General features: G+C 41.1%; 1 protein-coding gene across 4 annotated transcripts in view; it reads left to right on the top strand.

The window, feature by feature from the left end:
* Nucleotides 1-13,408, top strand: part of LOC131678253 (uncharacterized) — a 307,356-nt gene that overhangs the window by 147,892 nt on the left and 146,056 nt on the right. For 3 of the 4 annotated variants that reach the window (XR_009303610.1, XM_058958264.1, XM_058958265.1), the window contains one exon: nt 12,167-12,354. Coding sequence is in view for 3 of the 4 variants with exons in the window: in XM_058958264.1 (XP_058814247.1) it covers nt 12,177-12,354 (178 nt within the window). In the remaining variant the exon portion in view is untranslated. Of the gene's footprint in view, nt 1-11,160; nt 11,923-12,166; nt 12,355-13,408 lie in introns of those variants that run through there. The other variant, XM_058958266.1, reaches the window with a different exon arrangement.

Raw genomic sequence — 13,408 nt, 5'->3', positions numbered from 1 at the left:
AAGCACTCGTGTGCTATTGTAGGTGATGTAAATGTCCCAATTAATCTTGCTAATGACAATATTGTTAGAAGATATAAAATACTGTTGGAATCTTATGACTTTACTTGTACAAATGTTTTTCCTACCAGACCAATTAGCGAAAACATACATGCAAACTGGACGATGTAAATCGAGTGCGCAATGACACAATATTTAACAATCTGAGTGACCACTCTCAGATCTTAACAACTTTTAAAATTACAGCTGAAAGGGAACCAATGTTGCTTACCAAAAAAATGGTTAACCATCGCCAACTTAACCACGAGTTTTCCAGCTTCGTTAATGGTATTGATGTCATTGTCGACGCGGAATCTACTATTCAATCTATCGCATCCACATACAACTCATTACTTCAACGTCATACGAAAACAACAACTAAAACAGTTAAAGTGAAAGGCACTCACTGTCCCTGGATGACTTTGGATTTATGGACTCTAGTAAAAAATAAAGAGCAATTACCTTCAACGTCTCAAAAGTAATCCCACGGATCAACATCTAAAGCAAATGCTATTGCATGTATCCAAAAAGGTAGATGCCACAAAACGACGGGTAAAAAAATCTTTCTATGAGAACCTTCTTACTAACACACCACATTCAAAACTATGGAAAAACCTAAAAAGCAGTTTTGGTATAGCAAAGAAAAGCGACCAGATAAATCTAATTGTCGATGGTAAAAAACCAACAATAATGCAGAAGTCTGTGAGACTTTTAATGTCTTCTTCTCTAGTATAGGGCAAAAACTGTCAAATGATATCCTTACCACCTCAAAATTTTGTCCTTTAAGTAATGTTCGTCGCGTCCGTGAGTCAATATTTTTGCGTCCTTCATCAACAAACGAAGTAATTATGCTGATACATAGCCTAGATAATAAGAAGAGTAGTGGCCCTGATAACATTCCTGTCAATATGTTAAAAGGAAATTCTTGCGCTTTTTCTAGAATCCTTTCTCAATGTTTCAACATAATTGTTCAATCTAGTTATTACCCTGACTGTCTCAAAGTGGCTAAAGTCATCCCTGTTTTTAAATCAGGTAACTGTTGTGATTGTAATAATTATCGTCCTATATCTACACTGTCCGTTTTCAACAAAATCCTCGAAAAATTATTTGTTGCTAGATTATTAGAATTTTTGAACAAACACAGCGTCCTCTATAGATTTCAGTATGGGTTTAGACAAGGCTCTAGCACCCAAACTGCTATAATTGAATTAGTTGATCTAATAATGAGCGAAGTGGATCGTAAAAACATTGTTGGTGCTCTATTCCTAGACCTTAAAAAGCATTTGACACTTTGGACCACACAATACTGCTGGCCAAGCTTGAATGTTACGGTATCAGGGGCATTGCTCATTCTGTTATTCATGGTTACCTGACGAATAGAAAGCAATTTGTATCTGTGGATGGTGAACGTAGTAGCCTTGCTCCCATTGGAATCGGCGTCCCTCAAGGTATTTCTGTTGTATATTAATGACTTAGGTAACTTGAGGCTTACTGGAACTAGACTGTTTGCTGATGACACAGCTCTGTTTTATCCCAACAATGATGTCAATACTATTATTAACTCGATCGATAACGATCTAAGTGTTCTCGACCAATATTTCAAAGCAAATTTATTATCACCAAACCTTTCCAAAACTAAGTACATGATCTTCCGATCCATACGGAAAACTTTACCAACACATCATCATCCCAAACTTAGAGATTGTACAATTGAAAATGTGGACTGTTTCAAATATTTGGGTATATACTTAGATCCTACGTTATCCTGGACACACCATATAAAATTTGTCGAAAAGCGTGTGGCATCCTCTTGTGGTATTTTGTGGGGAGTTAAAGCGTTTGTTCCCCAGCGAGCTCTTTTGAACTACTACTTTGCATACATTCATTCACAACTTAACTACTTAGTATCGGTATGGGGGCGAGCAGCGAGCTCTCACCTAAAAAGGCAACAAACACTACAAAACAGATCCCTGAAAATTATATTTAATAAACCACTTTTATATTCGACTTTGTTGTTATACTCTGAAAGTGCCCACAATATTTTACCCATAGCCCACTTATGTGACGTACAAACACTATTATTCATACACGACAATCTACATAACTCCATCGCGCAGCATAATATACATTTTACAACTTTAACACATTCTCGTTCAACACGTCGAAATAGTAACTTGCAACGCATTCGAGCAGCCACAAACCTTGGCCAAAAGCGCATTCTTTTTATTGGCCCTAACCAAATTTAATGCACTTCCACTTGATATGCAGAGAATCGACAATCGTACCATCTTCAAGGCTAGATTGAAACAGTACTTTAAACATAGGCTTAACGAAATATTTAATTAATGATATTGTTTTGTAATTTAATGTAAACATCCGTCAGCAGTATCTAACTTTAATTTAATTTATCATGTTGATCCCTTAACAGGAAATCTATTTCCACTGGGATTCCACCTTAGTTAATTATCTTAACCTAATTGCACATCAATAAATGTCTGTCTCAGCTCAGTTTGTTTTATTTGTTTTGTTTGTTTTTGTTGACATTGTTCATGGGCTGAGACAAGTTGCGTCCACTACCAGGGGGGCTCTTGTATGAGTTCTTTGGTGTGGGGCAGTGTGGTGGGCAATTAACAAAAAAAAAGACTATATTCGAGTGTACAAAAAACGGGAGTGTCTCAACTAACGGATTTTACTCTTCATTTCGCTCAATGATAGTCCAATTACGTTTTGGTCAAATCTAGTCTGCTACCATTACAGGAATGACGTAGTTCAGTGGCAAAGGAGTCCAGCTCATCCCAAAAGCGCCGAATCCACCAAATTTGAGCCAGTTTCGATAATCGAAACATAATGAGCGATAATGAAGCAGTCACCGACATCGATTGGATGAAGAATTGGTGGAATCAGCTAACCAGCAGGATCGTGAATGAAGGTGTGCGCCGGCAGGTGAGCGGCATCAACAGAAAAGTGCAAGAATTTCTTCGAAATAACGTTGAATAATATGTTTCAGCTATTTCATGAAATAAAATGTTATTACCTCTGTTTTGTCCTTAGTAGGTGTTTTTTTATTGGTTGCAAGAATCCACGCATTTATTGTGCCCTATTTCTAAATGACCTCGATTTTGGTGTCTAGAATTGCCACAAACAAGAGATGCGACCTGTAAAACATTTTGACAGGCTATAAAAAAAAGAAAAAAATGCATTTGTTTTTTTTCATTCTGGGCAGTCGGTTACCGAGGGTATGTTATCAAAATAATGGCCATTTGGCTTAGACGCATACTTCATCTGGATAATCGACTGGTTCTGGATAGATTTAAAATATATGGAATTTATTTCGTAAAACAATTCTTCGATATTTTTATTGTTTTGAAAAGATTTCGTAGCTTAGTATAAAAGAGCAAAAGTGCGACACGTGGTGTTTGTCAATAAAATTCGCGTGTACACATGTACGAAAATAACAGAATTATACAAGGTATTATAATCACAAATTGGTCACCGAACCAAAGCGAACGATGTGCAAACTTAGGTTTAAACACCGTGTACGTACACCGTGTGCGTGCACAAGAAAGGCATGCACAAAACAGAATGCGTCAACGCTAGTGATGATGAGTGAGAGAAAGAGAAAACTAGTGTCAAGATCCTGTGTGTACGAACACCGCGTGCGTACATGGGGTTCGGATGTGCAGACGAACACGTGCACGTGTTTTGGTACGCATTAGCACGTTCGAGTTTGCACACGAAATGTGGGTATAAGATGAGCACAGAACTAGAGCGAACATGGTGTTCGATGTTCATTTGGGAAGACTGGTGGAAGCTGTACATGAAGATGTTGACGAAGTTTGATTGTGTGGTACAGGATGACGACAGACATTTATGAGCAGGAAAGCTTGGAAAACGGCTCTCGTCTTTCCTCAAGTAACACAATTCTGCTTTGGTCGAATTTGGTGTCTTGTCATTATGGAAAAAGGCCAACGAGTGGTATGACGCGTCCAGGTGGTGGCCAAGGGCATGAACCATCCCAACACGCCAGGCTAATGGAAAGGCTTGAGATAGGATCTCATGAGCATAATGTTATATCACCTTTTGACGGCTAAAGACTCAGCCAGTTGCTTAAGGTTTTCACATATATTGTGTGAACTGTTTGCATTTAGTACCTAACAGTCATTTAGTTATACAGTCTAACTGACAGCAAGTTGGTGTCAGTTACTGACGAGTAGAACACGAAACATTCAAATCCAACTTTTGTTTATTTATTTATTTATTTATTTATTTAATCTTGATTTCACTTCTGACGTATGATGGTCTTAATGAAGTTATGGAGGAAGAAAAGCCCATTTGAATATCTTCTGAAGGTAAAAATGCAACTTAGGCTTACGGAAGTCTTGTACCTTCAGTATCATTATATTCGCAGTGCAGTGGTAATATCATTCAACTCGTTAGCACAAACGGAGCGTTTCGTTTTGCAGAACAAATTGAAACACGTGGTTGACAGTGACAAAGTTGGAATTAAGATACCCGTATATATTGAAAATGATTATATAGATGTAAGGCTACATGACCTATCACCTCGTGCTCCTTCTGAACCAATTGCAAAATACATGTCGCAATAAGGTGAAGTAGAATCTTGAAGAAACTTCTCCCAGGGTACTCTTAACGGCGTTTTTGTAATGAGAATGCAAGAATGCGAAATCCCACCTAACAATAAAACTTAAAACTCGCAGAATTACAATCAAACAAACTACGCTATGCACCCATGAGGGGCGAACTTCTACGTGCAAGTATTGTAATCAGACAGCACATCATGAACAACCTTGCGCGGAAGATGCCGAGGGTAATGCATCTCAACCGAATTCTTCTACGGGAAACGAACCCAAAAGAGAGTGTTCAATGCCAATACCTGAACCACAAATGGTGGTCAAATTTGTGGCAGCTGTTCAGACCATAATGACCACCGCAAAAGAAGCATCCAGCACCCCAAAATTACAATATTTGTGCAGTAATGTTTGTTTGTATTTTTATTTTTGCTAACATTGTAAACATATAAAAGATCCACGGCTCCGTTAAGTTGTTGCTATGAGCCGTGTCAAATAAACGAATTAAGAAAGAGGAAATAAATTTATAATAGACAAAATAATAAGCAGAGAAAATTGGATCACCACCATAACATGAGTATATAATCTTGCATGCGAAAATTTGCGAATTGAAAAGATTTTTTTTAATCAAAATGAGGTCGGAAATAATCGTCGATTATCTATCGCCCAGAAATGCTATTTAACAAAGCTGATTTTAAGGGAAGTGCCATATAAAACTGCGCGTCTTCAGTTATGTTGTTTCATACTGTATTCTCTACAACCTTGCAGAATAAGGTGAATTTGTATAAGCTTAAATAAGTAAACAAAAACTTGCTTCTAATGCTATCGTATATCATCCAGCAATTGCAGTTTTCAGATCACGGCCTACAAGGTGTTCTAGTTGATATATAAAATAAACACCACGTATCAACTAGAAAGCTTACTCGTCCGTAACGGTGTGTAACTTCCACAAGGCACTAGACTGCTCTTATCAGTGAATTATGTGTTACGCTTAAGGGTGGTTCAAGTTATTCAATTCTAGCCAAGTTGGTTGCCGCGATGTATGGTACTGATCTTATAAGTCTGTTTTGTATTTCTGTTAGCAAGGCTTCTGCAGTGCATTCAATCTGGTAGTTGCAGCGATTTCTAAAAAGGTTAAAGCACCCTAATACATATTTACTATAAACGTCTGGCGCTTCCACCGTCTGAAAAAAGTTTCAATGAGGTAGGTAGTGCAACGGTTGGAAATTGTTGAATGAAATAGCTAGTATTTTCAATTCTCGAATCTAGATTTGCGCTTGAACAAGATCCTGTGAATTTATTAATCTCGTTATAATCGAAATCAATCACACTTTATCAATGAATTACCAGACCTAAAAACGATCATGCAATGTGTTCCATCCGACCGGGGTCATGTGTAAAATTGTTATGAACCGCTCGGATGTGATTACCATAAGTGTTTATTTTCATATCCGACAGCTACCTAACTTGATGAACTGATAAGCTAATTTTTTTTTTTTATCTTAAATACGTTTATTTAGGCCCAAATGCTTTAGCTTAACGAGGCCGATAATTCATTTTTTTTTTTAATTACATGTCACATGTTAGTGGGGGAAAGGAAAGCCGTATTTAGGGGCGGCTTGCTCCCCTCTTATGTAAGTAAAGGAAAAAGGTAGGAAGTGGGATACATATTGTGTAATTGACACCGTCGTTTGCTGATTGATCATTGTGGCGGATATGCACACTTTGTTGTAGTGTTGTAGTTTCCAGCCTGTAATCGCAGGGGCGAGGGGAGGGTCGATATTTTGGATAATTATTGGCACTCTGATACTGTCATGATGTTCTCTATATCATCTGCATGTGAGGTATGTCATGATGTTCTTAGTAGACGGTTATCAAGAAGGGTATGCACCGAAGACTCGTGAAGCAATGCCATATTGTAGATACAGGGATAGGTTGGTGAGATTCTACTGTGAATGAGAGAGGGGAAAATGTATTAAACTTGGACATGAATGGTTTTCAAAAAGATATAGATAAGAAAAATATAGGGGTGGTCACGGCTTGCCAGGACGTCCCGGACTGGCACATAGGGTGATCTACCTCGGGCCCGAAGGGAATCTATTAGTTGGGACCTGGCAACACAGTACTCTGCGCACAGCCAAACAACATGCTCGATGTCGTGGTAGCCGTTCTCACAAACACAATGATTACTTTCAGCAAGCCCTATACGACGGAGATGCGCGTCAAACGAGTAATGGTTGGACATGATCCTTGACATCGTACGAATAAAGTCCCGGTTCACATCCAACCCCTTAAACCAAGCATTCGTTGATACCTTCGGGATAATGGAATGTAGCCACCGTCCCAGATGCCCATTGCTCCATGAGGTTTGCCAACTATCGAGCGTCCTCTGACGAGAGATACTGAAAAATTCGTTGAAGCAAATTGGTCTTTCGTAAGTGTCGCCTTCTAATGCGCCCACCTTGGCTAAAGAGTCCGCCTTCTCATTGCCCGCAATAGAACAATGTGACGGGACCCAAACCAAGGTAATCTGGTAAGATTTTTCAGATAAAGCACTCAGATATTCCCGTATTTTCCCCAGGAAATACGGTGAGTGCTTTCCAGGCTTCGCCGCACGGATGGCCTCAATGGAGCTGAGACTATCCGAAACGATGAAGTAATGGTCTGAGGGCAGGGTGTCAATGATCCCGAGAGTATACTGAATGGCAGCTAATTCTGCGACGTAAATTGAAGCAGGATCATTGAGTTTGAATGAGGCAGCAAGATTTTCGTTGAAGATACCGAAGCCTGTGGACCCGTTGAGAATTGATCCGTCAGTGTAGAACATTTTGGCGCAGTCGACTTGATGGTATTTGTTATAGAAAATATTTGGGACCACTTGTGGGCGAATATGATCCGGAATTCCACAAATCTCTTCCTTCATGGATGTATCGAAAAATACAGTGTGATCAGAAGTATCTAAGAGATGAGCACGGTTGACGTTATACGTAGATGAATTGATGTTCTGTGCCATGTAATCGAAGTACAAGGACATGAATCGGGTCTGAGAATTAAGCTCGACAAGCCTTTCGCAATTTGCAATCACCAATGGGTTCAGAATATCGCATCGAATGAGTAATCGATATGAGAGGTCCCAAAATCGATTTTTCAGAGGAAGAACGCCCGTCAGCACTTCGAGACTCATCGTATGGGTCGAGTGCATGCAACCCAAGGCAATACGCAAGCAACGATACTGGATTCGCTCCAGTTTGATGAAATGTATGTTCGCAGCGGAGCGAAAGCAGAAACATCCGTACTCCAACACTGATAATATCGTTGTTTGGTACAGCCTGATTAGGTCTCCTGGATGGGCACCCCACCATGTTCCAGTTATTGTACGGAAAAAGTTGATCCTTTGTTGGCACTTCTGTTTCAGATACCTAATGTGACATCCCCAGGTACCTTTAGAGTCGAACCATACCCCGAGATATTTGAATGTTGAAGCCTGAGCAATAGTTTGATCCATTAATTGAAGCTGTAGTTGCGCTGGTTCACGCTTTCTAGAAAATACGACTAGCTCAGTTTTCTCCGTGGAGAACTCGATACCCAGCTGGAGAGCCCAAGCAGACAAATTGTCCAAGGTATCTTGCAGTGGTCCTTGCAAGTCGACGGCTTTAGGACCTGTAATAGAGACCACACCGTCATCTGCAAGCTGCCTTAGCGTGCAGGAATTGACAAGACATTCGTCAATGTCATTCACGTAAAAATTGTAGAGGAGAGGGCTTAGACATGAGCCCTGGGGAAGGCCCATGTAGCTAAATCGTGATGTCGATAAATCGCCATGCGAGAAATGCATTTGTTTTTCAGACAACAGGTTTAGCAAAAGTTATTTAAAATTGGCGAAAGACCATGCTGGTGCAACTTCTCATAAAGAATGTTGATCGAAACTGAATCGAAAGCCCCCTTAATATCCAAGAATACTGATGCCATCTGCTCTTTGTTAGCATATGCCATTTGAATTTCTGTTGAGAGCAACGCAAGGCAATCGTTCGTCCCTTTGCCTTTGCGGAAGCCAAATTGTGTATCTGACAGTAAGCCATTTGTTTCGACCCAATTGTCGAGCCGAAACAGGATCATTTTCTCGAACAACTTCCGGATACAGGACAGCATTGCAATCGGACGATACGAATTGTGGTCAGAGGCTGGTTTTCCTGGTTTTTGGATGGCGATGACCCTCACCTGTCTCCAGTCATGTGGGACAATGTTACCCTCAAGAAACCTATTAAATAAATTCAACAAGCGTCTTTTGGCAGAGTCTGGCAGATTCTTCAATAAGTTGAAGTATCTGGCCCCGGGGCTTTATTGTTACATGATAAGAGAGCAAGTGAGAACTCCACCATCGTAAACGGTGTTTCGTTCTCGGTATTGTAAGGCGACGCGGCGCGGTAGATTTTCTGTGCCGGGGCGGAATCCGGACAAACTTTCTTGGCGAAATCGAATATCCAACGGTTTGAATATTCCACGCTCTCGTTAGTACTGTTTCGGTTTCGCATACGTCGGGCCATGCCCCAAAGAGTGCTCATCGATGTTTCTCTTGTTAACCCGTCGACAAACCGGCGCCAGTAACTGCGTTTCTTAGCTTTCATTAAATTTTTCATTCGCTTTTCTAATATCGCGTACACTCGATAACTAGCAACTAACCCGTCGTTCCGGAAGGTTTTATACGCGGCAGCTTTCTCCGCGTACACGTTTGAGCACTCTTTGTCCCACCACGGGTTGGGAGAACGTTTTTGGGTGTTCACGTCGGGTACTCGTTTCGTCTGAGTTTGAATCGCGCTATCGAGAATCGAGTTGGACAAAAACTTATATTCTTCCTCCGGGGGAAGTACCTGTGTTGAATCGATAGTTTTGGATATCGCAGCAGCGTAGCTCTTCCAATCAATGTTTCGTGTGAGGTCATAGGGAACATTGATTGGTGCCGATGGTCTTGAACCAGTGGTGATTGCAATTACAATTGGTAAGTGGTCACTACCGTGGGGATCAGATATTACCTTCCACTTGCAATCTAACCGTAGTGATGTCGAGCATAAAGATATGTCCAGTGCACTTGCTTGCGCAGGTGGTCTAGGGATCCGTGTCATTTCCCCTGTGTTCAGAATTGTCATATTGAAGTTGTCACAAAGGTCTTGAATTGTCGAAGATCGATTATCGTCGTATAGACAGCCCCACCCCGTACCGTGAGAGTTAAAGTCTCCAAGAAGCAGGAGGGGCGAGGGAAGGTGTTCAATCACGTTGGAGAATCTTCGATATCCCATCATGGCCCTAGGAGGAATGTAAATAGAAGCAATGCAAAGATCTTTGCCTTTGATTGTTGTTTGACAAGCGACAACTTCAATGCCTGGCGTCGAAGGGAGGTTGATTCGATTGAAGGAGTAGCACTTTTTGATCCCTAAAAGTACCCCCCCATATGAGTCTTCTCGATCCAAGCGGATAATGTTAAAATCGTGGAAGTTGAGGTTTATATTAGAAGTTAGCCATGTTTCACATAGGGAAAATGCATCACAATGATTGTAATTTAGCAAGTGTTTTAATGAATCGATTTTGGGGATAATACTTCTGCAGTTCCACTGTAAAACAGTGATCAGATCCCTGATTCCGTCTAATAAGTTAGCCATCGAAGGATACGATCGCTGTAAGGAGGGGCCATTGTTCAGTCAATTGTTTTAAAAATGTTCTTACTGTTGGTAGAATAGCAACCAGCAAGCTTTTCATAGGATCGGTAATGTTGAAAGCTGTGAATATCCAGTCCACAATGTCAGAAAATTTAAGGAATCCCGTTTTAGGGTGAGTTTCTGACTGTAAAATTGGAGCACTTGGGATTTTTGGTGCCCCAGGGAGTGCTGGGAACTCCTGGTTGTATCTCAATTTCCCAAAACCAGGAGGTATTATCTTCGGATTTGTACCAGCACTTCCAGTTGATGAATTATTTTTATTTTGTACCCTTGTTTGGGACAACCTAGGACCCTTACGAGGAAGTTCAGGTGAGTTTTGATTAGGTCTTTTCCTAGAGTTTCCAAGCGGAGCCAAAGAATGCCCCTCGCAAGGGTCGTTAGAGGCGTTATCGTCAGTTGGCAAGAGAGCGAATGGGTTTTCGGAGATAAGTGGAACAGCTCTTTTAAGCATTTCTGCGTAAGAGCGTCTGGAGCGATCTTTGGCGGATCGCTTCAGTTTATCCGCGCGAAGTTTGTACGTTGGGCATGTCAAAAGTGCATGCGGATTCTCCCCACAGTAAACACACTTCTCAGCGGGCCTACTGCAAGTATCATCCGCATGGCGTTCCCCACATTTACCGCACCGTTGCTTGTTGCTACAGTAGGTGGCCGTGTGACCTAGCTGCTTGCAATTGGAACAATTCATGACCCGCGGTACAAACAGGCGTACAGGTAGACGAGCTCCTCCCACTTCAACGTAGCTCGGAATTGCAGATCCGGCGAAGGTTACGCGAAACGAGTCTGATGGATAGTAATTACCATCTTCGATGGACTTTGAGTGCAATTGCTTGCACTCCAAAATCTTAACTGATTGAAGGTTAGGGTCCTTAAAGCGGCCAGCCCCATCATTCATCAGATCATCGACAGTTAGACCCGCATCACTTACCACACCGTCGATCTCCACATCACGAGAAGGGATGTAGACGCGATACTCCAGCGTAAAGAGGCTATTGCTAACGATATCATTGGCCTGTTTCAAGTCAGTAACGACTACGCGCAGTTTATCTGACTGAACCTTTTTAATCTCGGTTACGGCCGAGTAACGTTTTGTCAGCTCCCGTGCAACAGTTATGCTGTTTAACGGTTTATTTTTGGGCCGAAAGTATACCACCCAAGGACCAGCGGATCCATCCTGGTAAACCTTGACTCGGGGGGGCTGTGAGACATTGGGGGGAAGTGGATCGATCATAACATTATCTGTCTCAGTATCAGATATATGTTCTTCTTCCCCATAATATTCGTCTTCGGAGGGTGATCCTTCTGTTTGTTCCATTTTGTTGCGGGAGCAACACGCTCGACCGCACTGTTTAACTTAAATCAAAATAAAAAATCAAAAGCAATAAAAAGAAAAAAAATCGATAAGAAAAGTAAAAAACAAAACACTTCACCAGTTGGTTCCTGACGAGCTGGTAGGTGAATTGATCCTTCGTTTGTTTTATCCGTCACCCGCGTGACCTTCACACAATAGAGCTGATATAGCTCGTCTAAACAAAGCCGTCTTTCAGGCAAGAAAACTGTTTAGTAACTTCACTGCACCGATATCGTAGGTAATAACTATCACTCGCGGGACTGTTTATTACTAATGCTTTACTGCAGCCTCTGCCACAGCAAGCACCTTCGTACCACCGAAAAAACTAAACCACACCGGAGAGAACAAAAAGCACTTGTTTCCCGGTACAAAGTTGGGTTACGAATGATGATAAGCTAATTGCTACTAATTGAGACCAAGATTGTTGCGGCTTAACAAGGGATCAACTTCATACTAAAACAACTCTTTTGTTCCGTTTTCAGATTTATCGGCATGGCACTCAGAACCAGTTCGACCCGGATAAAACGTCCTCAAGTGAAATTTGCTACCTCAATCCTGCTGCTGATGATGGTGACGGGAGCCAAGTCGTATATGCTTCCTACTGAAACGCTCGGGACGGGTCTTACGACCGAGCAGTATGAGTATGATTGTTTTCCGGCAGCTATGAAAGGTGAGAAATAACTGCTTCTGTTGTTATCGGGTTAAGCGTTGATGGAGTTTGACGATGATTAATCGAGTGATTGATGAGAACAAAACGGACGTCATGTTGAATAGATTACCTTTGTGCATATTAGACCATAAAGTTTTATTATTTTACATGACTTGGCTGAACACGGGTACGCATCGGCGCCGGTCCATCATTAAAAAATATTATTCAAAGAACCCCCATCGTGACCTCTTAATGTTTACTGGACCAATCATTTTGAATTTTTTAAAGCTTTAATTGCTACCGCTCTTTATCGCCAAAACAGATTTAAAAAAAAACTTTCTTTTTTATCAAAATAACCTTCCATCCTCCTCCCGCTCTAAGCACCAATCCCATCAAGCAGACACCTTCACACAACAATGCTTGAGCACTTCTCCTCAGCTTAGGCAGGCCCTGCAAGAATCATTACGGGGGTGATAAAGCTAATAAATCGCTGAAAATGGTGAAGCCGACAGCGTGCCTAAATGATGCCGTCAAAATAGATGGTAAAAGTGATTATTACAAAATATTTATCCACTCTCTACTGGTTCGCGTGCTGTGAAGACCTATCAATCATCAGACCCACCATTTCCTCGATTCCCGAATCCGCGGCCGATTGTAAACGTTGGCAGTTACATTATGGTTAGCATCAAGATAGCTACGGACCGATTATGATACACGTTGATCGCTAGGGAATCATTGAACTTGTTAGGCATAATCCTCAAATATATCATCGTTTTCACAATGGCACATTAACACAAAGGTTGAAAGATAACATATACAAGAAATATCGTGTCTCGAAGTTAGACAACACTATGACAGTAAAATGAGCGTTTTTCTTGGAAATGCCTTAGAGTTTGTCATTTGCCTCATTCGTTATCTGCAACTAGCAGCGAACATTTCAACAGACTAGAGTAAAGAAAGTAATTAATAACAGCACATTAACCCATTTATGCCGATGTTGATTATAAACAACAACGTTTTTAAAAGGCTATAAATTTTGGTTTAGACAACATTGACTCAAAAAATAGGTAAGGCT

Source organism: Topomyia yanbarensis, chromosome 2 (assembly GCF_030247195.1).
Source record: "Topomyia yanbarensis strain Yona2022 chromosome 2, ASM3024719v1, whole genome shotgun sequence".
Classification (NCBI taxonomy): Eukaryota; Metazoa; Arthropoda; class Insecta; order Diptera; family Culicidae; genus Topomyia; species Topomyia yanbarensis.
The sequence above is the reverse complement of the archived record's forward strand: the minus strand, read 5'-3'. Positions and strand labels throughout refer to the sequence as shown.